The sequence below is a fragment of the Phyllostomus discolor genome, chromosome 14 (genome assembly GCF_004126475.2).
Source record: "Phyllostomus discolor isolate MPI-MPIP mPhyDis1 chromosome 14, mPhyDis1.pri.v3, whole genome shotgun sequence".
NCBI lineage: Eukaryota > Metazoa > Chordata > Mammalia > Chiroptera > Phyllostomidae > Phyllostomus > Phyllostomus discolor.
Genome location: NC_040916.2, coordinates 27,798,148 through 27,822,088, shown reverse-complemented (window position 1 = coordinate 27,822,088; position 23,941 = coordinate 27,798,148). Strand labels below are relative to the sequence as shown.

Sequence of the window (23,941 nt, the reverse complement as noted above, 5' to 3'; positions counted from 1 at the left end):
CTTGAACTTGCATACTATATACCACAAACGGTCTGGTGATGGGATTCCTGTAATTTCCTGCAATTCCCAGTTTCTTTTAACCCTCAGACTAGATGTTGTCTCTCACGGATCTGATTTCTCCTCTATGCTCCCCTAACATCCTGTGTCTACGTTTCTTGCTATATAGTTCTGTATCTACTTTTGTTACTCCCTGTTACATTGTTTCTTTAGAATAACCAGTGTCTTACTAACGTATTCCTAACACTTGGTACCTAAGTGTGAAACAAATATTTGTCGAAAGCATAAATACACTATAAAAAAAGAGAAAACAGGAAAATCATTGTGCCTGCATGCTTCATGTGTTACGACCATTCAAGGCCAGGCAATCACAGTATTTCCATCACAGTATTCCTGCAGATGGAAAAATATTCACGGAGCTGTTGGGATATCTGGCAATCACAGGTGGCTGAGCCACGCAAGCTACAAGCCTCCCTGTATGACACACACCATGGCCCTTGCTCCCCAGTGTGGCACCCTTTGTGGCACCTGTGCCCTTGCGTGTCACTAGTGGGAAGCCCCTACTGCTTTAAGTACTAGAGGTGAACAAAGCCGGCAAAATGCCAGAAAATTATATAACGTAATTCTGCCTATGCAAGCCCACTTCATATTATGGGAACAGTTTATCAGGCCCAGTCTCAAGGTTATGAGAACATTAGTTATCAGGCCCCTCCAAGGCGATGGGAACACTGCAAACCTGTTACCCAGACACCTGGGTGAGGAAGCCAAACTGCCTCCCTTACCCTACACTTGACATGGCAAAATGGGGAGTGGCATAAACCCAAGACCCAGAATAAAAAGACCTTTCTATGCCAATTTAAAAATGAGAAACATACCAGAATCTCTGATGTCTCTATTGCCAAAACAGCCTCAGGTTTAGTAAAAAGTTTGTTTACATTTTTCAACATACAGATATCTATTATAAGTGTTATTGGAATTCACTTAGGAGAAACTAGTATGATCTTGGTTACAACACGTGAACATCTAGGTATACCAGTATGGTAATAAATGTACTGTCTGGTAGTATGAATTAGTCAAGTGCTGTCAGAAACACCCGAAATATTAATAACCTGCGACCTTCCTGCTGACAGTGGGTTTTCTGTAGAAATCACCATTATGTTCTCTCAAGAGATGTTTGGACTTGATGTAACCTGTCACTTAAGCTACAGCTGATTTCCAGAAAGACTTGGGTGACTATTTTGAGTCAAAATACCTTCTAGGTTCAACATGAGCTTGAAGTTATAGCCTATTTTAATACCAATATAATATAGCAGTTATTTAACAGAAGCGCCTAAATGCTACTTCTGAAATGAGAAAGCCAAAAAAAAAAAAAAGCTTCAGTAAGAACTACTAGTCTTGTCACAAATTTTAGCAACTAAATAAAAGTGATCAGAGGTGCAATAAAATCGTGCTCCCTTTTCAGTGACTACAGAAGTGGCTCTGAAAAGAGCCTTTTGTTTGCTCGTTCCCACACTTGCTGCTTACTTCGCCTTGTGGTGGCTCTCGGTCTTCTTGGGCAGCAGCACGGCCTGGATGTTGGGCAGCACGCCGCCCTGCGCGATGGTCACCTTGCCCAGCAGCTTGTTGAGCTCCTCGTCGTTGCGGATGGCCAGCTGCAGGTGGCGCGGGATGATGCGCGTCTTCTTGTTGTCGCGCGCCGCGTTGCCCGCCAGCTCCAGGATCTCGGCCGTCAGGTACTCCAGCACGGCCGCCAGGTACACGGGCGCGCCGGCACCGACCCGCTCGGCGTAGTTGCCCTTGCGCAGCAGGCGGTGCACGCGGCCCACGGGGAACTGCAGCCCGGCCCGCGACGAGCGCGTCTTGGCCTTGGCGCGCGCCTTGCCGCCCTGCTTCCCGCGCCCAGACATGACAGGCAGGACACTTCCGCTCTAACTTGAGTGTGTGCCGGAGGCGCCCCAAGCCACCTTATTTATGGTCGCTGCTGGGCGCGAAAGGGAGCCTGTGCCATTGGCGAGAAGTTACGGTTCACTTAACCAATGGGAGCCTCGTCCTGAAATACGCGTATCTTGACTGGACAATATTCACGTGACGTTTCTGGAGTTACCGCCAGTCAGACGCGACTTTGCTCACGGCTTCCTTGAGAGGCTGGGCACCGAGAGGACACTCACAACCTTACACTTGTTCTTCGCTTTCTTGGCGGTTCTCGCGACCATGCCCGAGCCGGCCAAGTCCGCGCCCGCCCCGAAGAAGGGCTCCAAGAAGGCCGTGACCAAGGCGCAGAAGAAGGACGGCAAGAAGCGCAAGCGCAGCCGCAAGGAGAGCTACTCGGTGTACGTGTACAAGGTGCTCAAGCAGGTGCACCCCGACACGGGCATCTCGTCCAAGGCCATGGGCATCATGAACTCGTTCGTGAACGACATCTTCGAGCGCATCGCGGGCGAGGCGTCGCGCCTGGCGCACTACAACAAGCGCTCGACCATCACGTCGCGGGAGATCCAGACGGCCGTGCGCCTGCTGCTGCCCGGGGAGCTGGCCAAGCACGCCGTGTCCGAGGGCACCAAGGCGGTCACCAAATACACCAGCGCCAAGTAGACGCGCGGGGAAGCCGCTTGACTCCCAACCCCAAAGGCTGTTTTCAGAGCCATGCAGATTTCTGAGAGAACTAGCACTCAATCTTGTACAAGAGGTAGGAAAGAGAGTTTTTAATCTGAGCTCTTTGGAAAATGCTTCGTAATTGGGATATGTGGTTAAGAATGCTATCAATTCTTTAGGAAATTGTCAGACATAAAACACTGGAATTTAATTTTTTTAAGATCATTCCATTTAACATTCACGCTCCAATTACTGAAAGTCCTCCTTTGAGGAAATTTGTTAACTAGAAAATTTCAGGTGTTCTTTAACTCCTAGTGCGAATCTTTGGCTGAATGATAACTTCCTCTACAGGTTACACCGCCGTTTTCATCCCCCACCCCATGCTTTCTGATGATCACGTAAATGGAATTACGGGACACTCCCCAGTTACCGTTTTCTTTTGCTTATTCTTTTGTAACGTATGTGCTGGTATGCACCTTACTCTAGGCCTACATTCGCGCAAAATAACCTAGTGGTGTTGGGATAAAGTTGGAGAAAGAGGAAGTTCAAAAATAACTAATCACCTCTTTTCACCAGTTAGGGATGAGCAGTTTTAATTTCTCTTCTGGTACTTTCTGTACAGGTGCGGGTACCTGGGCGAGGACTCCACAATCCCTCAGCCCACCCCCATCTCCTTCCTGGTGAAGCACCGCGGAGGAGCGCTTTAATCCTGCTTCAGGACCTTCACTCGTTTTAAGGTGTTACCTCCTTCCAGGATGGGGTTCCAGTTCACTGCAATTTGAACACTGTCCACGTTTGGGGGGGGGGGGGGGGGGGTTTAGAATGTAGGTCAGCTCCACACTTCATCTCACTCTTAATCCGTTTCCCCTTCTCGAATAAGGGAGAAACTCTCAATGAAAAGGCAGCCTTTTTGATTTAAGAAGGAGAGGCAGGAAGGCATTTCCTCCCAGGCGGAAGCGCAGTCTCCCGGTGTGCAGGCTGGCGTTCCAGAGCCGAGTCTACTTGTTCAGGGATCGATGCAGAAATACAAGTCCCTAGCATCGACAGACCATCAGGTAAGATTTTAAATCAATGCCTTGACTGTATTTCTCGCTATTGCTCAGTCTTTTTCCATGAAAGACAGGAGGCCTCAGGCTTGTGGGAACAAAAGGCACACGATTTGGGCTGGATTTATGAGCTCACGGAGCAAAAGACAGTTCTGCAAAGGCCGTGACTGTTTCCTCTGGCCCAGAGGAGGTGGCTGGGAACACACGCAGAATATTTGTAGGACTTAATATTAGTCCATTTCTTTTTTTTACGTCAGTCAACACTGCTTCTACGGTTGCCACTGTTGTGATGCCGCACAATGGTGTGATTATTTCCTAAAATTGACCTTATGGCTGTTCTCCACTGTCCATACAATGTAATAAAGAAATGGCTTCTCTCACTTGATCGGCTTTATGCTGATGAAATTTTGAAAAAAATATCAATACCTACCGAACCCCAGAGATTCTGATTTAATTGATCAGAGGAGCACTTGGGCATCAAGGATATTTGAAATCCTCCAGATGGTGTGGTGGCTGGGAGGGTTGATCTGTGGGAAGCAGCCTCTAAAGCAGGCAGTAACCCACTTTGTGCAAACTGCTCCCTTGCAGAGCCTTTCCTACACATGTGGCAGAAGGTAGGTCACTTCCAAGGTCAGATGAGAGACTTCCATAAGCCAGCCGTTGGCATGAGTGATCCTTCAGACACTCACACAGGGAGGAACTGAGGCCTCCAGCCAATAACATTAGAAGGGAGTCTCTTCTTAGACCTTGGAAGCTCCAGTGCCAGTCAAGCCTTTAGACGATCCGAGTCCTTGACTGCAACCACCCAGAGTCACCCAGCCAAGCTGCGTACACATTACTGACCCTCTGAAACTCCGTGAGGTAATGAATGTTTGCTGTCTTAAACTGCTAAATTTTGGAGCACTGTGTCACATATTTCGTTAATAATATACCAACTAAAATCTTTTCTTTTAAGCTCGATCCTTGTTATACCTCTTTCAAGAAACTTTCCCAGATTGTCACATTGCAGATTCATATTCACTCCAAGTTGCTACAGCAGTTAATATTAAATTAATATCACATTAATGATATTTGACATTAATTATGTATAATACATATTTAGATATTTTAATATTTAATTATATACACATGTAATAGGTATAGATATATCATTTATATAGAAACAACAAAAATATTCGCCTGTTTTATGAGGTTGCATATATCTTATTCAGTATTGCTCAAACTTCAGTCATTTTACTTCCACGTACACAATTGGTTTCTTTTTGCTGTATCTGTATACAATCTAAATTGTTATTTACTTAATTTTTTTTTTTTAGAAAATAATATTTTAAAAGACAACTTTATATCACTACCCTAGTGAAAATTTCTACCTCTGACCATGGACAGAAAGTAACTACGGAACAATGTTTTTTAAAAACATTATTCAGTTCCAGTTAAATACTACTTACTGCCTCTTGCTTTGAGCTTGAGACCTGTTCTCTGTTATAAATTTAAAGGGACAGGGTGGGTGTCAGTGGAGATTCCATGGCCTGCAGGTATCTAATTGGCAGTTTACCAGTTGCTGAAACAGAAAGATTTAAGGGTGCAGAAACAAAGTGACATCTTCGCTTTCTATTTAAACATTTTAAACACCAGAGTTTACATACTGTTTACCATAATTTTCTGGGATCTCCATGGTACTAGGTACAAGTCCAGGAAATGGTGGGTTTAATTAATGTATTATTTTACTGAGCCACTGTGCTATATTTGTCAGAAAATATAAATCTATATAACTCAAGAAGCTCACATTGTAGAAAATATTTATAGTCATACTTGTTTCTCAGACTTTTTAGTAATTATTTTGTTGAAAGAAAAAAATCTATGTAATATACTGTTCATCGTAACTTTTCCATGTGTACCTCACCCAGGTCCCAAGAACATGCTTGGAATCCGTGTACATCACCCCATGTTGTCCTAAAAAAAAAACTGGGACTTGTTGTTGTCATCTCTATTTTGTAGACCATTAAGAGAATCACAGGCTCACTGAAGTACCCAGCTAGCAAGCATGGAGCAGAACATCGGTCTACCTAGGTGACAGCTTGGAGAAAGCTGTCCTTTAGGATCAGATTTTCTCATCTATTTCTATGCTCCAGTCTGTTTCTTTCTGTTCTATAAATTGTTCTCCGTGTAAAAAAATATTGACAAAAATTATCTGGGGGAAATCATGTGAATTCCTGCAGCTACCAGGTATAAATTCTAATGGAGAACAACAAAGTGACATCCTGGTTGGGACTGGCCAAAATCAGTTCCCAAGTCTGATCAGCAAGGGCATAAATTAATCTAGATGACTGAGTTTATGTTCATTTTCTCCCTTTTATTTTAGGAATTTTCACTTTCTAAACACTGGAGTGAAAGGGACCTGTGACAGATGAACCTCATCTAGAGGGACCCAAAAGCCTTCTGCACGTGCCTCTCGTTCTGCAGACTGTGGGCACCCTCCTCCCTATTCTTCTCCACATCTTCCCTGCTGACAGTTCGAGGTCATTCAAGCAGTCCCTGGTACAAAGTACACGTGTATACACATTCTCCAGGCCCAGGATATATGTGTTTAGGTAACTCACTCCCTCTGAATCCTGTTCCCATTTCCTCCCCCGATATTATCTGCTGTTTCCCTCATTCTGAAAAGCAAAACAATACCAGATTTTGGTGCTTATTATCTGCATTAGTGCACTAATGGATAGGATCAAAGGCACATATGTTTCAAAAATTAGTGATTTAAAACTCCCAAATGTGATGGTAACTTCACTGTCCTCAAATATCTTCAGAGTCATGGAAAGAGAGAAGACACATTTTAAAAAGTGTTATTTCCCTTTTAACAGAATTGAAAGAGGGTTAGATGCACACAGTTCCTTAAATAAGTGAAATTCTAGAATACATGCATGTGCATGCAAACACATACATGTCACCTGCACAGAGGTGTCAGGTTTTGTGAGAAGCTGGGTAAACAGGGAGTTTACCAGACATGGGGAAGATTGGATGCTGACTAATTGTAGCCAGAATCTTCCGTTTTCTGAATCTTTTCCTGGCCTCTGTCAGTCTTTCATCCCCTTCTTTCTAAAAGGAAGAAATACTACCTAGAGAAATACTATTAGGTTTGGAGTTATCAGATTTCCTTATGATAACATAGAGGAAGCTTGAGAGTTCTTATGTACAACCTGCATTTATCTCTGAGCCTGCCTGTATCCCAGAGGTATCCACCGTCAACATATTTTAAAACATTTATTCATGAAGCTACCTCTTAAAATTTTTTAAATCACACACATGTGTTTATATGCTTACATAATAGAAATTTGGTTTTATTTTCCAGCTTTATAAAAAACTACCCCATGTCAACCTTCTGAGATTCGTTTCTAAAATTCAACTGAGTGTGTGTATTTCAATCATTTTCTCTGCTATACTGTGTGAATGGACCTCAATAAATGTATTTCTTCCTTTGGCCATGAACCTGTGCTTTCTTCTAGTATTTTGCTTTTAAAAACAGCACTGCTCTGTTGCATGTCTCCAGTTACAAGTGTGCAGAATATTTTCACGTAAAAATCTGGGAGTAAAATTGCTGAGCCACTGGAGGACCATAATTGAATAAAGGGTATCATCAACAAATTTCAGCAAAAACAATTTGATGTGGAAACCTTTCCATGCTGATCCTGAACAAAGACCAAAATAGTTTTGAGTTCCTAGGCCATTCCTAAGGGCTTGATGTGGAGAGATGGATTTTGACTTATGATTGGGGATACATAATGGCCCATTTGGCCTTTAGTTTATTTTTCTCTTTGTGCCACTGAATGACAGCTGCCACAGCCACAGGGACAGGCAGAGCCCCAGGACAGGGATGCAGTCATCGGCAGCTACCAATCGTGCCCAGTGCCTTCTTTCCCCTTTTGCTCTATTTTCTAATTTTTTAAATTTCATCCAATTAGTAGAGAAACAGCGCACACAAGAGAAACAGAGAAAAACACATGGAGCAGATTTGACAGGAAAAATAGGGAATAAACCTAACTCCTCCAATAAAGAATAATTTCATTCAGAAATGAGAAAGTGGGCCAAATGGCAGTCCCTCCCACAAAGCATCACTGCCCAGAATTCTCCAATCAGGACAGAATCATCCAGGGAAATCCATAGTTTATTTCAAACTATAGTTGCAGTGTCTGTGTTGGATTATCACTGGTTTATACGAAAGACAACTTGGTTTCTCGCTTTCTTTTTCCTTTGTATTTTCTAACTTAGTATTTGGGAAATCAACACTCAGCAAAAGGGCTTAAGGTGCAGCATTGCTCCACCTTATCCCCCCACCTCACCCCTTAAAAACCCGAGAATAAGACTATTTTTAGTGTGTCAAGCTCTAATTTTATTAGGTACACATTAAATCAGGGATATAGCACTCGAAAACAGTATACAGACACCAGAAGCCAGTTTGGTTTTTGAAGGTGACTGGATTGTTCTGCGATAGAAAGTACTTTTCCTTATTGCACTTGTCTGCTAATGAACTTGATCCTTATTAGCCTACATTCATGAAAACTGCATTGAGGATTGCCACAACACGCACTACATTGTAAGGGAGTAACAGAATCAAAAGAAGCAGAAACTTGGTCTTTGCAGCGAATCTACAGTACCCCAGTATATAAACTTAACAGTTCTCTTTAAAAGACTTAAGTGGCTCTTAAAAGAGCCTTTGGTGTTAGCAGGGAAACCCGTAGTACCGAGTCTACTTGGAGCTGGTGTACTTGGTGACGGCCTTGGTGCCCTCGGACACGGCGTGCTTGGCCAGCTCCCCGGGCAGCAGCAGGCGCACGGCCGTCTGGATCTCCCGCGACGTGATGGTCGAGCGCTTGTTGTAGTGCGCCAGGCGCGACGCCTCGCCCGCGATGCGCTCGAAGATGTCGTTCACGAAGGAGTTCATGATGCCCATGGCCTTGGACGAGATGCCCGTGTCGGGGTGCACCTGCTTGAGCACCTTGTACACGTACACCGAGTAGCTCTCCTTGCGGCTGCGCTTGCGCTTCTTGCCGTCCTTCTTCTGCGCCTTGGTCACGGCCTTCTTGGAGCCCTTCTTCGGGGCGGGCGCGGACTTGGCCGGCTCGGGCATAGTGGAGCAGACAGGAGGCAAAGTAAAGAAAAAAGGGAAGAACTAGACAAAGGTGGGACGCGCCCAGTTTTATATAGAAGCTCTTATGCAAATAAGGTGATAAACTGAAGAGTGTGTGATTGGTGGCTATTCAGAAAAACGTAATTTTTTAGATGTCCAATCAGAATGGAAGAATCCCAAGTTTGCATTTTCATTGGTTCAGATGTAGCTGACATCTTAATGACGAACACATCTACTTTTTCGCGCCGAAATACGTTTATTAAAGGTAACGTCCCTGCACTTCCATTTTTATAGATAGTTATAGTGAGAATACAGAGCTCAAAATGCCCGCAGGCGGCAAACAAGGCTGCAGGGTGCGCGCTAAAGCGAAGACGCGCTCGTTGCGGGTGCCGGTGCACTTCTGGGTGGGCCGCGTGCACCGCCTGCTCCGCAAGGGCGAGTGCGCGGAGCCTGTCGGGGCCGACGCGCCACTTCACCTGGCGGCGGCGAGAAACGCTGCCCAGGGCGGGGAGGCGCGTCATCACTCCGCGCCACGTGCAGCGCGCCATTCTCAACAAGGTGCTGGGCAAAGTGACCATTTCGCCTGGCGGCATCGTATCCTACATCAAAGCCGTGGGGCTGCCGCAGGAAGAACAAAAGTAAAGGCTCAGATCAAGGATTCTCTTCCGAGCCACCTAATTATTTTCAGGAAGAGCTACGCATTCCTATTTTATAGTAGGGGTAGAGAAACCTGGTGTCGTATTTGGGGGAGAGGGGAACTTGGTGTTGATATGTACACACGCTACCAAATGCACACGGCGTTTAAGTCCCCAAACGTGCATTCAAACTCAACGGTAAGACAACCCTAAGTGCTCTCGAGTGCGCAGCTGTTTCCAGAGACCTCTGGGGTGGCTCTGAAAAGAGCCTTTGGGTTTCGATGCCTTTGAAAAGGCCCACCTCCTACTTCTTTTTCGGAACCGCCTTCTTAGCCTTTGCCGCCTTCGGCTTGACTACCTTGGGCTTAGCGGCTTTAGGCTTGGCCGCCTTAGGCTTCACAGCCTTGGGCTTAGCCGGACTCTTGGCTGCCTTTTTGGGCTTTGCGGCGGCCTTGGCTTTCTTAGGGCTCTTGGCCACCTTTTTGACGCTACCAGCCGCGGACTTCTTCGCCTTCTTTGGAGTCTTCTTGACGGGTTTCTTGGCCCCTGCAGCCTTTTTGGGCTTCTTAGGAGTAGACGCTGCAGGCTTACGGGGCTTGGCCGCACCAGCCTTCTTGGCTTTGGGCTTGGCCTCACCAGAAGCAGCCTTCTTGTTGAGCTTGAAGGAACCCGAGGCGCCGGTGCCCTTGGTCTGCACCAGGGTGCCCTTGCTCACCAGGCTCTTGAGGCCCAGCTTGATGCGGCTGTTGTTCTTGTCCACGTCGTAGCCCGCGGCAGCCAATGCCTTCTTGAGCGCCGCCAGGGAAAGGCCATTGCGCTCTTTGGAAGCTGCCACGGCCTTGGTGATCAGCTCCGACACCGGTGGGCCGGACGCTTTGCGCTTCGCTGCGCCCCCTCCCGCCGCCTTCTTGGTCGCTTTCTTCTTAGCTGGAGACTTCTCCGTCGGCGCCGGGGCGGCGGTCTCAGCAGGAGCGGTTTCCGACATGACGATTGGAGGAGCTGCTAGAGTAGGAGTGACTCAAAATCCAAACAGCGAGTTTGTAGTGCGGCCCGCCTAGGGCCCGGGCTTATATAAGGCAGGGCTGCGCTGTGATTGGTGGGGCGTCCTATCCACCAGCCTCGGGCGGCCGCCTTTAGCGGTTGGACTTCCAAATTCTGTTCCTAATTGTGTTGCTTAATCCCAAAAATGTGATTAAATACTGAAAACAGAGGTACGGAATGAGACGATTTAAAACACCAAAGTAGGAAAGCAGTCTCCAGGACACTTACTTGTTTGTGGGTTGTTTTTTGGTTTTTTTTTTTTTTAATTATGTATCACCAATGAAAGATATTTTTAAAAGTTTCGGTCTTCCATAGAAGTCCACCTGCTTTAGGGCGCTGTGCTACTTAGTTCCATGGGTCAAAATTTGTACTGGGTATCAAGTGAACTTTTCTTAAAAGAAAGGAAGAAAGAGGAAAGACACTAGGGTATAAACTTTGTTTCTAACCACAGGGAGGAATACAGGCTCAGGGCAGCACTACAGCCCCACATTAACGGCCTAGACCTTACTTTGAAGACCAGTCCTGCTTCCTAGGTGTTTCCACGCACCTATGACTTTAGAGACAGGTATTTTGCATTTTACAAAAGTGCAGCTGCAGCAGGGGGGATAGAAATTACTTTGGCGCCAAAATCCAAAGACCTACATTCAAATTAAATCCTAAATTTGGTGTAGTTGATTTAGGTGCATTCTCTCCTTAGTTCCCACCAAGATCTATTAAAATAAGGATAAAAAATGTTTAGCCTGGTAAATGTTTTAGAAAACACTCGAACCTGCCAAAAAAATTCTTCAAGGGCTTCCAGTAGCCATCAAACGCATTAATGGGACTTTCCTATTTTCAAGGAGCTTTTCCCATCCATCATGTCCATCAGCATTACCAGATTGTGCCATCGGGAACACTCTTGTCTGTAAGGAAATAGGAGACATCAATTTCGGTATCATTTTAAGCATCTATAAGCCTGTATTTTATAAAAATAAATAATAATTGGCTACCTTCTATGAGAAATGTGCATTTCCTGAACTCAGAATTCAGGAAAACTTCACATCCCATGGAAGTGAGTCAGTGACCTAGAGTTTGAAATAGCAGGTGGAGAAGTTTGCTATTCACTTGCAAGGAACCTATGGTGGGGAATAAACAATAATTTGTGCCTGGCCTGATGATAAGGGACATCAAACGATGATTGTGACCTCCGATGTAATACATAGTAATTCGTGTTATCTGTGACATACTTTATAATGAAATAGCCAATACACTTCTCTCAAGGGCGTCCTGGAGTTGAAGCTGTAGCCAGGGATGGCCATATGGGGACAGGGGTGTTTTTGTAAGATCCTCAAGCTAAAAGTGGTGTTTGGATTTTTTGTGTTAGAAAAAAATGTAATGGAGACCACACATGGCCAGCAAAACTTAAAATAATTACTATCTGGCCCTTTTACTGTGTTCTGAACTCATCCACAGAGACAGACACTGAGGTATACTGCTACAAGCCTGCCTCTTTCAGGACAATGGGAATTACGGTATAATGAAAAGATCTTAAGAAGATATTCTAACCAAGCACTTTCTACTATTTCAATCACAAAACTTTTAGAAAATCTAGGGGTTTGGGAGGTAGACTCCTCCATGCTTTAGGTGCAGGAGAGACAGGTATAATAAGAGCTAAAGCACAGGGAGCATTTACTAAATGCCAGGAGCTTATCTAAGGATGCTGTGCAGCTTTTAACTCATTTGCCACCTTTTATGCCTATACAAGCTGAGGCTAGGAAAGACGATGGGTGACTTGTCAAAGGTCACACAGCTAACAGTTGGTGACTCTGAGGTTTGAATACAGGTCAGCTAGGTCTATTATGATGGGAAAACCCTAGCAGGTGTGGAGAGAGAAGTTTCTGAAGCTAGAAACAGCCAGTTGTGCCTGACAGCTATGAACAGAGCTCCAAACTAATCTGTAGGAAAAAGCTTCTGGCTCCATCAGGCAGTTTTTGCTGAATCAGTTCAGAGATCGTTCAAAAAGCTTAAGGCGCCAATAGTTGGGATATACCAGTAAACCTCTCTGAGGGGGCAAATCCAAAACCAGGAAGAAGTGGCCCAAATAGCTGAGCTCACCAACACTCTCTGGAGAAAAATTGCCTGCATATAACTCCACTCCCTCCTGGAGTTGGGATGTGCCCCCCCAAAGGTGAGCAGCAGTGAGGCATTGATAGTCATATATGAAGAGAACACAAGGAGGCTAAAAAGCTGAAAATATTGGACAAAATAAACAGCTGAGTGTGGTTAAAAAGCAAATTATGACTGGAAACAAAGAACAGCTTTAAAAATGACATCTCAGATTTAATCCCTAGTTGAAAAGAAAAATCGTGAAATTCCAAGTTTGACAAGCATATATTTGAGACCCTTAGGCCAAGTTCTTACAATTTAGGGGGGTATTGGGAACGCATTTTACAGATGACAGCCTGCAGGTGCTCTAAGGTCATCTCTCCATTTTCCAGTTGTATACAAAGTTCACAGCTTCATTTGTCACTACATGGGAACAAAAGCCAGAACGGTTTTTAACACTCAATGTTATGGCAGAAAAGCAAGTGAGCAAGACACTGGAACACTTTGTAAAAATTAAATATATAATTTAAACACACTCGGCTTCTCGTAGCCAAGTATGTTTAAATTATACACTGGCCGAATCATTGTTAGAAATACTTCTTCAGAAAGCATTTTACAGTCTTCACGGGGTAAGAGAACGAGCAAGTACAGCCACAGGTCATTGTAGAAGCAAAGTTTACAGGCAGTCTGCTGCCGGTACCCAACACCTTCTGCACCCCGAAATCTGGAATTCAAAAGCAGCCTTTCAAAGTGGCCATGTTTCAGAAAAGCCAACAGCTCTTTATCGATGAGAATTGATGGGCTCTGAAAAGAGCCTTTAGGGGTGGAGTGTATAGCTGTGGAACACCCAAGAAATTAAGCCCTCTCCCCGCGAATGCGGCGCGCGAGCTGGATGTCCTTGGGCATGATGGTGACGCGCTTGGCGTGGATGGCGCACAGGTTGGTGTCCTCGAACAGGCCCACCAGGTAGGCCTCGCACGCCTCCTGCAGCGCCATGACGGCCGAGCTCTGGAAGCGCAGGTCGGTCTTGAAGTCCTGCGCGATCTCGCGCACCAGGCGCTGGAAGGGCAGCTTGCGGATCAGCAGCTCCGTGGACTTCTGGTAGCGGCGGATCTCGCGCAGGGCCACGGTGCCGGGCCGGTAGCGGTGCGGCTTCTTGACGCCGCCGGTGGCCGGCGCGCTCTTGCGGGCGGCCTTGGTGGCCAGCTGCTTGCGCGGGGCCTTCCCGCCCGTGGACTTGCGCGCCGTCTGCTTCGTCCGGGCCATATCGACACCGAGACGACAACCTAACGGTAAAGAGCAGAGGAAACGGCCAACGCAATATTTATAGAGACTCCCGCGCTCTGATTCGACGGGACCTGCTCCTCCCACTTCCTCCCTGCCGATTTACTTCTTGGCTCTCTTCTCAGGAGGAAACATTTTCCCGCCTGTTAAGTCTAGCAAGAGTGTATTAAGAAAATAGTTTACTGGTCTTAAAAAATTCTCTAGAATGATTAGAAGTTCTTAAGGAAACGTCTTTAAACTTGGGAAGTTTTTGCACTGTTTTAAATAAAAAGTGTCATAATGGTTTTCTTGATAGTTTGATGAACGTGAAAGAGAAAAGGAACAAGTTAAACGGAGGAATTGTACTTTCAACTTTTAACCACCGTGCCGCGCCGGCCTTCTCAAACTTGAGCGTCCTTAAGAATCGCTCATTTTAGAAACAAAGGCTAGCCAATTTTCTCTCTAAAAAGTCGTGATGATATTTATTCGGCCTTTGATACTAGCGTGAACTTAGTGGACACAATAAAGGTATCAAAACAGGCAGCGTAGATTTGAGTCACAGACTTTACCACATTAGTGGGTGATAGACATACTGGGCATGCGGAGGAGGCCAGGTGGTACCAAAATGCACCTGAACTGCAGAAGTCACACAATTTAAGTTCCTAACTGAATTCCCAGAGTTTATGTTAACGAAGCCTGAGGCAGGTACTCTGAGAAACAAAGGCTTTTATAAAATGCCCACAGCTTTTAAGTAGATTTTCAGGGTGGCTGGAAGGAACTTTGCATAATGAAATGGCCGTAGAGGGCGCCTGAGTAGGCAAACAGCGCCCGTGGTGGTAAGTAGGGAGGAGGGGGAAGCGGAGAGGGCTGTGACCGCGGGAGGGAGCTCCCCCTACACAAAAGCAAAGTGAGGCCTGGGGGCTCAGAGGAAGTTAGATACCCGAATTAGAACACTGACTCTTTTGTCTACTCAATGGTACCTTATAAACTGAGTAGCCTTGGGTTTAGGGGGAGTCCCAGCCTGAGAACGGAAATCTGCAGACCACGCTAGTTCTTTTTAAACCCAAACCACCTCGGTGCGGGGGATAGTGGCGACATTACGCCTCGGAGCCAGGGCAGTTTGGGAGGAAGGCAGCTGGAGGGCAACCCTAAACGTGATCTTGTGACGTCGCCCAGATGAAACACGTTAGAAATTACCACTCACTTTGCTAGCAATGACCCGCTCTAGTCAATGTGGGTTTCTGGGGACGACTCATTTCTGGTTGTTAAAACCCCCACGCTGCTACGCTCCCATGCAATAAATACGACCTGGGAAGCAAGCGACACTTCCAGAGATGTGCGCCACTAGGAACTGCCTAGTCACCAAACGTGGCCAGTGGTGGATCTTTCCACAGGGAGCAAGTAAGGTTAAGGTCCCCGCCGGAGAGGAAGAAGGACGCCTTATCTCGGTGCCTTCCACTACCAGAGCGGAAAATGCCGATTGCTTTCATTCCAGCACATTTCCCACAAAAACCAGTGAACACACAGCTCTTTCCCAGAGAAAGTGGTCGGCCCTGAAAAGGGCCTTTTGAGAAAAAAAGCTAGCATGGTGCGAACGAATAACTCAGCCGCCGAAACCGTAGAGGGTGCGGCCCTGGCGCTTGAGCGCGTAGACCACGTCCATGGCCGTGACCGTCTTGCGCTTGGCGTGCTCCGTGTAGGTGACGGCGTCGCGGATCACGTTCTCCAGGAAGACCTTGAGCACCCCGCGGGTCTCCTCGTAGATGAGGCCGGAGATGCGCTTGACGCCGCCGCGGCGGGCCAGGCGCCGGATGGCGGGCTTGGTGATGCCCTGGATGTTGTCGCGCAGCACCTTGCGGTGGCGCTTGGCGCCGCCTTTGCCGAGACCCTTCCCACCCTTACCACGACCAGACATGTTTGTAGATGGAACAACCAACCTTTGGAGACTTGCACGCAGTGCTTTATATACTTCTTCAGCGGACCTGTTTGGAAACGTATCTGGTCAGCTTCCTCCCGCCCCGCGCTTTTTCCGAAAATGAAAAGGGCGGTGCTTCATTAAACCGCTTGGTTTAGAAAAAAACTACAGCTAACGTCGTATTCAGAAATGAAGAGCTGAAAACTTTTTCTTTATTTTTCAGGAAGAAGACAAGGATGTCCACTCTCACCATTTTTATTCCACGTAGTATAGTCTTAGCGACCACAGCCAGACAAGAAGTTAAAGGCATCCCAATTGGAAGGTAAGAAGTAAAACTCATTGCACAGGACAGGATACTCTGTACACAGACCCCTAATGATTACACCTAAAAGATATTAGAACTAACACATAAATTTAGTGAAGTAGCAGAATACAGAACTAATATTCAGAAATCAGTTTCATTTGCATACACCAATAACACTATAAAAAAGAAATTAAAGCCACAATAAGATGTCGCCTGGCACCTGTTAGAATGGCTACCATCAATAAATCAACAAACAGCAAATGTTGGTGAGGATATGGAGAAAAGGGAACCCTCGTGCACCGATGGTGGGATTGTAAACTGGTGCAGCCACTGTGGAAAAAGTTATGGAGGTTCCTCAAAAAATTTAAAGTAAAACTATCATATGACATAGTAATCCCACCTCTGAGTATTTATATGAAGAAATTCAAAACACGTATTCAAAAGATATATACATCCTTTTATGTTCTTTGAAGCATTATTTACAATAGCCAAGATATGGAAGCAATGTAAGTGTCCATCAATAGACAACTGTGTTACTATGTCGTACGTTATATAATAGACTATTACTCAACCATTAAAAAAAAAGAACCCAATCTTCCATTTGTGACAACATGGATGGACCTAGATGGTATTATACTCAGTGAAATAAGACAGATAAAGACAAATACATACCATATGATTTCATTCATATGTGGAATTTAAAAAATAAATGAACAAAAAAATAGAAACAACTCCTAGATACAGAGGAAAATTGATATTTGCCAGTGTGGAGGGGATTTGGGGGATTGGAGACAAAAGGATAAAGAAATACAATTGCACCCTGGCTGGTGAGGCTCAGTGGATTGCACAGGCCTGTGGACTGAAAGCTTGCCAGTTCCATCCCGCTGGGGCCTGAGCCTGGGTTGTGGGCCAGGTCTCCAGTTGGGGGAATGTGAGAGGCAACCACACATTGATGTTTCTTTCCCTCTCTCTCTCCCTCCCCCTCTCTTTAAAAGTAAATAAATAAAGTCTTAAATAAAAGAAATAGAAATTGCCAGTTATAAAAATACTCACCGGGATGTAAATATAGCTGAGGGATTATGGTTCATAACATTGTAATAACAATTTATGGTATCAAATGGGTACTAGACTTATTAGGGTGACCGGTTCATAAGGCGTGTAAATGTATAATCACTATGTTGTACACCTGAAACTCATATAATATTGTTTGTCAACTGAAAATGAAAAATAAAACAAACATAAAAGCCTAATTGAAAACTCTTCAGTCCAGCTGTTCCTTCTACCGTGTTTTGTGCTTCCCCAGGTCTGGAAAGGCCATTCCTTTGTCTGGGCCAGGCCTTGCTCTTTTCTTCTGTCACCCTTTAGCATCCATAGAACGACTGACTGTGATTGCTAGATCCAAGGGGCCTGTTCCAACGGCTGTGATTGCATCATCTGGGTTATTTGTGAAGCCTCATATGCAAAGTGCTTTCTGTTGCAACTTAACTGAATCAGCCCGTAAAGGGTCTGACTACATGTAATGCCCCTGATTATGAAAAGCTCAAGGTGGGGATTCTCACTTCTCAGCTTTGCCTGTCTACCCCTTTCCTTCCCTGCTCTGCATTCTTTTGCCCTCTTTTCCCTTTCTTCCTTTGCTTGGGGGGAGAGAGAGACAACTTTTATATATTTTTTCATCTTGGTTAGAAACACTTTAGGTTTCTAAAGTTGTTTGAGGAAGGTCAGCTTTCATGCACTGTTTCCTTAGAGAGTAGAAGAGCAGGGGAAAATGTCTCTCGGAACTCAGGCATCCACTGGGGAGTCTAGAAAGTTGTCCACCAAAGATGGCAGGGGGACTACAATTGTTGTTTCTGGAAACACTGAGAAAATTTACCAGGGCTCCATTATCTGGTGACGTGACAATGCTTTGCTCTGGAAATGATACTGACATTCACTCCTATGTTTCTCAAAGGTGTAATTCTCTCTGTTGAAGTACTATTAAAATGTTCTCTTTTTGTCTTTTTCAGAAAGTAATAATGATGATTGACACGAGTTGCCCAATAAATTCTTGTTGAATAACTGGGATAGTTTATTCCCCCCGCCCCCATGACAGGGGACATATTCTTTCCAAGAGAAATTTGGCAGTGTTTTAAATTTCATAGAATTCTCTTCTCCTTTAATTGGATAAATAAATGAGCTATGCTTTCCTTTGCAATGTTCTAACTGTTGCTTACTTGTCTACTTGAAAATTTTTTAACGTTCCTAGTTTCAAGTGTTAGAGTCAATCATTTTCAGCAGTGTCATATATTTAATTTGTTATACCTCATATTTATTTCATTGACACCTGATTTTGTGTGTTTGGATTGAGGCTTTGGAATTGGCTGGTAGGTTTTGTTGTCTCTTGTACTTACCTCTTGTTCTTATTTTACTTACTAGTAATTAATACCTCTCATTTTTTCTGTCCCCAAAACACATCCACACTCACACTTAAGCCCTTTGGAGTAGTTTCCACTCCATGAACTTACATCCTCAGCTCTCCCCTCCCAACCCTCTGTGTCCAGGTCACATACTGAACTATGAGGCATAGAAGCGTGGAACATCCCTTCTTGCTCCCACCTGAGAGCAATCACCACCTCAGCTCTGATCCTTAAACTTCCCTGAGTTTCTAGTGTCTCCATGTGCTATAAATACCAATGAAAGAAATGTGGAGACACAGAATCCAGTGCCTTCCCTGGACTCCTCCCCTCATCTTACTCACCACTCCTTTTCTAAGGTTCACTCTGTCAAGTTCTTGTCTGCTCATGGCCTCAAAACTGATTTCCAGGGGTACCCCTTACTTCCTCCTGAAACTCTCTCAAGACCCAAAAGTATTGAATTTATAAAGCTTTTCATGCCCGACACTCCCTCCTTGTTTTACCTACAACTCTACTACGTTTCTGCAATTTTGTGCATATGACCACTAATGGTCTTTATGTTTCATTGTAAACTTCCCTTAATTTATCTGATTTCCACGCCTGGAATATATCAAACAATACCTGTCAGAAACTTTGATTTTCTTTCATTCACCTCCCCTTACTAATATCTTCAGGGTTGGACACTGACAAAACAACAGTCAGGATGAAAAGGAGATCCCCTAATGTAGGGGTCTTCTGTTGTCTCTCCCTCTGGCTTTAGAACAGGGACAGAGGTTAACAATACAGTTCCTAAACTTCTGTTCTTCAAAATCAGACTGGTTGCTCTAGGCAATAGTTGTGTTCCACCAAAAGTCATATGTTGAAACCTAATCCCTAAAGTAACGGTGTTTAGACATGGGGCCACTGCAAGGTGCTTTGGTCATAAACTCAAAGCTGTCTTGCTTGGGATTAGAGCCCCATAACAGGATCTGGACATCCATCATCTCTTCCACCCCACGGGGACACAGAGAGAGATACCTGTCTTTGTACCAGAAAGCGGGCTCTTACCAGACACTGAATCTGATAGAGCACCGCTCTTGGACTTGCCACCTTGCAGAACTGTGAGAAAAACTTTCTGCTGTTTAAGCTGCCCCATTTGTGGAATTCTGGCATAGAAGCCTGACTGGACTCAGTGACTGGTGTTCGGCAAACCATATGTAAAAAGTACTTAGATTTGGTGCCTTTGGTTTTGGTGTTTGTTCTAGGTGTTTGGAAGTCTAGACAGAAAACGGTTGGAGATGCTGGCTCAGATGTCCAGGTGTGACCTGAATAAGAGCAGCAAGATTGACTGGGCTTTGGGCTCAGCTCTTGCTTTTGCCATTTGTTTCTTGATCCTAGAAGGGAATATTTTATTTATTCACTCCCTTAAATTACCTCTGTTGTTTTGCTATCACAAATAACATTTTGATGAATATTCTTGATTTATCCTCTGTATGGTTCTTGTGGCACAGGCCTTAGTAAAACACAGTTTTATGAAGTTAGAAAATTCTTTGGAGGGAGAAGGGCATAAGGGGACTAAATGGTAATGGGGAAAATACAATAAAGATTAAATTTAAAAACGTACTTCAAAACATTTGTGTAAAATGTATTACCATCAGTAACCATTACATAAAAATTTCTCCACCTCTCAAGCAATACTTAGTAAACCCAACTTTCTGATTTTGATAATCTGCTGGATGTTGTCTAGTATGTCACTGTTGTTTTAATTTACAGTATGTAATTAAAGATGAAGCTTAAAAACTCTTCATGTAATTGCTAGCCATTCCGTTGCCTCCACTTAAAAACAGACATTTTTCCTTCAAGGTTGGAATAAACTACTAGACTCAAAGCATAGTTTCTAACACAGCACTGACATTTCCTATAAATCCTCTGTCAGTCCACTTAGGTGAATGAAAAACAGAAACCCTAATTCTCCTGTTTTCCTACTGCCATTGGGCTCAGTCTCACCGCCTCCTCCCCTTAAGAGAAGGTGTGAGGTGTGTTAAGAGAAACCTGCATTGGCTTTGTCACCTGAGGGCCTTTGGAGGAAACAAACTTTTCTAGAGCTAGATAGAATAGCAATGCCTTGACTAGACCCTGGGGGCTATTGTCAGATTCACATACATGTGAAAAATACTTTGAAAACTGTAAAACTTTATATAATTGTCTGTATTATATCTATTCTCCATGTGACAAAAGTGGCAACAAAAAGCATCTGGGATGAAATGTGCAATACATTCCTGGGAGGTAGGAAGCACTGACTACCTGTGACTGGGAGACACTTTCTATGTAAAAGGTGGCAAGTTAGCAACATTCATTTCACTGCAATTTATTGACCACCTGCCGTACATTAGGCATTTTCTTTTATTCTAGGGATACAACAGAAAATAAAACAAATATTTGGCCTTGAACACTCTCTTGGAGCTAGTATTTCATACATGCGAGTGTCACGTAAGGCATGAGTGATACGAAAGGCCCCAATGGTCTGGTCTCCCTGTGGCTTCAACCTCAGGGAGGTCACCAGGATGTCATATGATAGTTTCCAGGGCTCAGCAACCAGATCTCCCTGGAACCGTGCCTAGGACTGTTGCTCACACGGGTCTGCACTACTACAATCCCAGAAGGAAAAAAAAAAAAAGCTAGAGGGCTCATTTGCTAATTTTCTATCAAGCCCTGGAATGGCTGTGAAGGTAAAATTTCAGAACTTTATCCTATAGGGTCACCAGGAACTACTGCTGAACTATTGCTCAGAATGAGCACTAACCAATTTTGTTTTGTTTTTTTGGCGAGTTCAAATGAGTCAGCTCTTCACGTAACAATTAATTAAAACGTGCAAGGTACCCTTCCCCATGCGGGGAAGACATAAGAAAGAAAGCTAAGTTAAGCAGAACTCTACTGCCAGATTGTAAATATCCAAGGTGGGGAAGGGGGCGGGGGGTGCCGGTTACCTTATACACTGAACCCCTTGTGTACATGTTGGGCAAATCCTTTCCAGAGGGAGGACCCCTTCTTTCTGCTTTTCACACGTGGGAAATCTAAGGACCCAAGGGGTGAGTTTAACTGCATGGAGGTGTTCTCTCAAACTGCTACTCAGCAACTGGAATTTATCATTAAGACTATATGAGACCTTGCCAATACTTCAGTGCATTTTTTGCATGAAAAAAAAATACTTATGGTCTTAGCAGGAGCTGTGGTCCCCCTTCCCCGTTTTGAGTTCTGTAATAACGTGCTACTAACACCTACAGAAAGTGCAACAGCCACTGTCAGGGAGAATAAAGTGGCTCTGAAAAGAGCCTTTGGGTTCAAGACTACCACTTGCGTTAAGCTTACGCCCTCTCTCCGCGAATGCGGCGCGCAAGCTGGATGTCCTTGGGCATGATGGTGACGCGCTTGGCGTGGATGGCGCACAGATTGGTGTCCTCGAACAGGCCCACCAGGTAGGCCTCGCACGCCTCCTGCAGCGCCATGACGGCCGAGCTCTGGAAGCGCAGGTCGGTCTTGAAGTCCTGCGCGATCTCGCGCACCAGGCGCTGGAAGGGCAGCTTGCGGATCAGCAGCTCGGTGGACTTCTGGTAGCGGCGGATCTCGCGCAGGGCCACGGTGCCGGGCCGGTAGCGGTGCGGCTTCTTGACGCCGCCGGTAGCCGGCGCGCTCTTGCGGGCGGCCTTGGTGGCCAGCTGCTTGCGCGGGGCCTTCCCGCCCGTGGACTTCCGCGCTGTCTGCTTGGTCCTGGCCATTGCAGAAAGAAATACTGACCTTAAACACAATATGAGTCTGATGCTTCAACTGGTGTTTGTATATATAAGACAAGTCCAGCCCTGATTGGACCAGGTGTCTGCCCGTCAAATCTCCCAATGAAGGTATTGGATGCGGCACACATTTTCTGATCGCAGCAGCCTCTGGGACGTTCAGACCAGAAACTAACTTCTTCCTCCCACCCACCCTTTCAACAGGGGCTGTTTTCTACCCTTTCCTCCCTGTACCGTCTTTATGCTTTCTCTTTACAACTTTCTTTAGCCTTTCTCCGTAGAATTTCATATAAATATTACAATGATATATCTTGTTTGCTAAATAAAACATTTTAATTTTGGAACTTGAAACTGGTTTTCCTTTGATCTTTTTGAAAAGGCGCGCGCTTCATGCGATTGGCTAAGGGAATTTTTTTAGCCTCATTCAAGTTTAAGAAGGCTAATTTCACGTTGAAATCTTGATTTCTCTATTTAAACTTAGAGACTTTTACAGTGTTTATACGCTTTTTCTCTATATCTGACTCAATTGCACAATGGTTACGTTTTCGCTAGCTAGCATTCTAATATAATTCTACTCCATTTTACAACTTCAACTGAGGTTTATGTAAAATGGGGTTAAGGAAAAAATCCCCAAACATGTAAATGGTACAAAAAATACTGTATACCTTTTTAAAGCCATGTAGGACCCTTGAGTGAGTTCTGCCTGGAGGATATGACTCGAGGGCTTGACGCTTTCCTATTTACAATCCACTAGGGCCCAGCAAGGTTGTAATTGGTCAATCTGCAGGCGAAGTGTCGCATTATGCAAAACAGCTCTTAAACAGGGAAATAGAGTGTCGTTTTATTACCCTTTCACTAACCAGGCTTGCACTTATTTATCTCTCACCAAGTACTATTCTTCCTTTCATGTTTCTCTTGGTTCAAGCCTCAGGGCCTGCAGGATAGCCTTGTTACCTACATAAAGAATCCACAGTGGGTTTGTTTTTTTACCTTATAGAAATTTTTTATTGGGAGTCACTTTAGCGTTTCTGAAACTGTTCAGTGACACCTATTGGTTGAGTTATTGAGATAAAGGTTGTTTTCAAGTAGCTGCTAAAATAGGGAACAGGCAAGCCCTTTTAGAAAAATATGGGTGGCTCTGAAAAGAGCCTTTGGTTTGGTTAAGACAGACATTCTGGTCTTTCAGTTCACTTGCCCTTGGCCTTGTGGTGGCTCTCGGTCTTCTTGGGCAGCAGCACGGCCTGGATGTTGGGCAGCACGCCGCCCTGCGCGATGGTCACCTTGCCCAGCAGCTTGTTGAGCTCCTCGTCGTTGCGGATGGCCAGCTGCAGGTGGCGCGGGATGATGCGCGTCTTCTTGTTGTCGCGCGCCGCGTTGCCCGCCAGCTCCAGGATCTCGGCCGTCAGGTACTCCAGCACGGCCGCCAGGTACACGGGCGCGCCGGCGCCGACCCGCTCGGCGTAGTTGCCCTTGCGCAGCAGGCGGTGCACGCGGCCCACGGGGAACTGCAGCCCGGCCCGCGACGAGCGCGTCTTGGCCTTGGCGCGCGCCTTGCCGCCCTGCTTCCCGCGCCCAGACATGACAGGCAGGACACTTCCGCTCTAACTTGAGTGTGTGCCGGAGGCGCCCCAAGCCACCTTATTTATGGTCGCTGCTGGGCGCGAAAGGGAGCCTGTGCCATTGGCGAGAAGTTACGGTTCACTCAACCAATGGGAGCCTCGTCCTGAAATACGCGTATCTTGACTGGACAATATTCACGTGACGTTTCTGGAGTTACCGCCAGT

The 23,941-nt window shown here is 45.3% G+C and overlaps 7 protein-coding genes, 1 long non-coding RNA gene and 1 pseudogene across 9 annotated transcripts; 3 read left to right on the top strand and 6 right to left on the bottom strand.

Annotated features, from left to right (window-relative positions):
- Positions 1-817: 817 nt before the first annotated feature.
- On the bottom strand, positions 818-1,991 carry LOC114489532 (histone H2A type 1-H). Its single transcript, XM_028503504.2, has one exon. It carries the CDS (start codon positions 1,902-1,904, stop codon positions 1,518-1,520), a length of 387 nt encoding a protein of 128 aa, XP_028359305.1. The 5' UTR covers positions 1,905-1,991; the 3' UTR covers positions 818-1,517.
- On the bottom strand, positions 818-23,923 carry LOC114489528 (histone H2A type 1-H). 2 transcript variants are annotated; one of them, XM_036015681.1, is made up of 2 exons: positions 23,360-23,923; positions 818-1,526 (listed from the first exon to the last, which is right to left on the bottom strand). In XM_036015681.1, exons 1-2 carry the CDS (start codon positions 23,735-23,737, stop codon positions 1,518-1,520), a joined length of 387 nt encoding a protein of 128 aa, XP_035871574.1. In that variant the 5' UTR covers positions 23,738-23,923; the 3' UTR covers positions 818-1,517. The 2 variants fall into 2 exon arrangements, with proteins under 2 accessions (XP_035871574.1, XP_028359299.1); XM_028503498.2 differs by lacking the exon at positions 818-1,526 and having other exon boundaries at positions 23,206-23,861.
- Positions 2,179-2,663, top strand: LOC114489538 (histone H2B type 1-K). The gene has a single exon (XM_028503513.2). It carries the CDS (start codon positions 2,209-2,211, stop codon positions 2,587-2,589), a length of 381 nt encoding a protein of 126 aa, XP_028359314.1. The 5' UTR covers positions 2,179-2,208; the 3' UTR covers positions 2,590-2,663.
- Positions 4,414-6,004, top strand: LOC118498214. The gene is made up of 2 exons (XR_004900742.1): positions 4,414-4,496; positions 5,543-6,004. It is a non-coding gene; the product is annotated as an uncharacterized LOC118498214 (long non-coding RNA).
- On the bottom strand, positions 8,372-8,775 carry LOC114489536 (histone H2B type 1-C/E/F/G/I). Its single transcript, XM_028503511.2, has one exon. It carries the CDS (start codon positions 8,755-8,757, stop codon positions 8,377-8,379), a length of 381 nt encoding a protein of 126 aa, XP_028359312.1. The 5' UTR covers positions 8,758-8,775; the 3' UTR covers positions 8,372-8,376.
- Positions 8,964-9,399, top strand: LOC118498228 (annotated as a pseudogene).
- Positions 9,599-10,446, bottom strand: H1-5 (H1.5 linker histone, cluster member). Its single transcript, XM_028503517.2, has one exon. The coding sequence runs from the start codon at positions 10,375-10,377 to the stop codon at positions 9,697-9,699; it is 681 nt and encodes a 226-aa protein (XP_028359318.1). The 5' UTR covers positions 10,378-10,446; the 3' UTR covers positions 9,599-9,696.
- LOC114489542 lies at positions 13,262-22,160 on the bottom strand. Its single transcript, XM_036015739.1, has 3 exons — positions 21,739-22,160; positions 15,399-15,763; positions 13,262-13,906 (listed from the first exon to the last, which is right to left on the bottom strand). Exons 1-3 carry the CDS (start codon positions 22,143-22,145, stop codon positions 13,374-13,376), a joined length of 1,305 nt encoding a protein of 434 aa, XP_035871632.1. The 5' UTR covers positions 22,146-22,160; the 3' UTR covers positions 13,262-13,373.
- Positions 15,352-15,711, bottom strand: LOC114489524 (histone H4). The gene has a single exon (XM_028503493.2). The coding sequence runs from the start codon at positions 15,694-15,696 to the stop codon at positions 15,385-15,387; it is 312 nt and encodes a 103-aa protein (XP_028359294.2). The 5' UTR covers positions 15,697-15,711; the 3' UTR covers positions 15,352-15,384.
- Positions 23,924-23,941: the final 18 nt, after the last annotated feature.

What these genes read in the sequence shown, in the direction of transcription:
- H1-5 (XM_028503517.2), bottom strand. Translation starts at nt 10,377, where the DNA reads ATGTCGGAAACCGCTCCTGCTGAGACCGCCGCCCCGGCGCCGACGGAG.
- LOC114489538 (XM_028503513.2), top strand. Translation starts at nt 2,209, where the DNA reads ATGCCCGAGCCGGCCAAGTCCGCGCCCGCCCCGAAGAAGGGCTCCAAG.
- LOC114489542 (XM_036015739.1), bottom strand. Translation starts at nt 22,145, where the DNA reads ATGGCCAGGACCAAGCAGACAGCGCGGAAGTCCACGGGCGGGAAGGCC. An exon ending in CGCATTCGCGGAGAGAGGGC is followed by an intron (nt 15,764 to 21,738) that starts GTAAGCTTAACG and finishes GTTTCCAAACAG; the next exon opens with GTCCGCTGAAGAAGTATATA. An exon ending in CCAGGGCCGCACCCTCTACG is followed by an intron (nt 13,907 to 15,398) that starts GTTTCGGCGGCT and finishes GAGCCAAGAAGT; the next exon opens with AAATCGGCAGGGAGGAAGTG.
- LOC114489532 (XM_028503504.2), bottom strand. Translation starts at nt 1,904, where the DNA reads ATGTCTGGGCGCGGGAAGCAGGGCGGCAAGGCGCGCGCCAAGGCCAAG.
- LOC114489528 (XM_028503498.2), bottom strand. Translation starts at nt 23,737, where the DNA reads ATGTCTGGGCGCGGGAAGCAGGGCGGCAAGGCGCGCGCCAAGGCCAAG.
- LOC114489536 (XM_028503511.2), bottom strand. Translation starts at nt 8,757, where the DNA reads ATGCCCGAGCCGGCCAAGTCCGCGCCCGCCCCGAAGAAGGGCTCCAAG.
- LOC114489524 (XM_028503493.2), bottom strand. Translation starts at nt 15,696, where the DNA reads ATGTCTGGTCGTGGTAAGGGTGGGAAGGGTCTCGGCAAAGGCGGCGCC.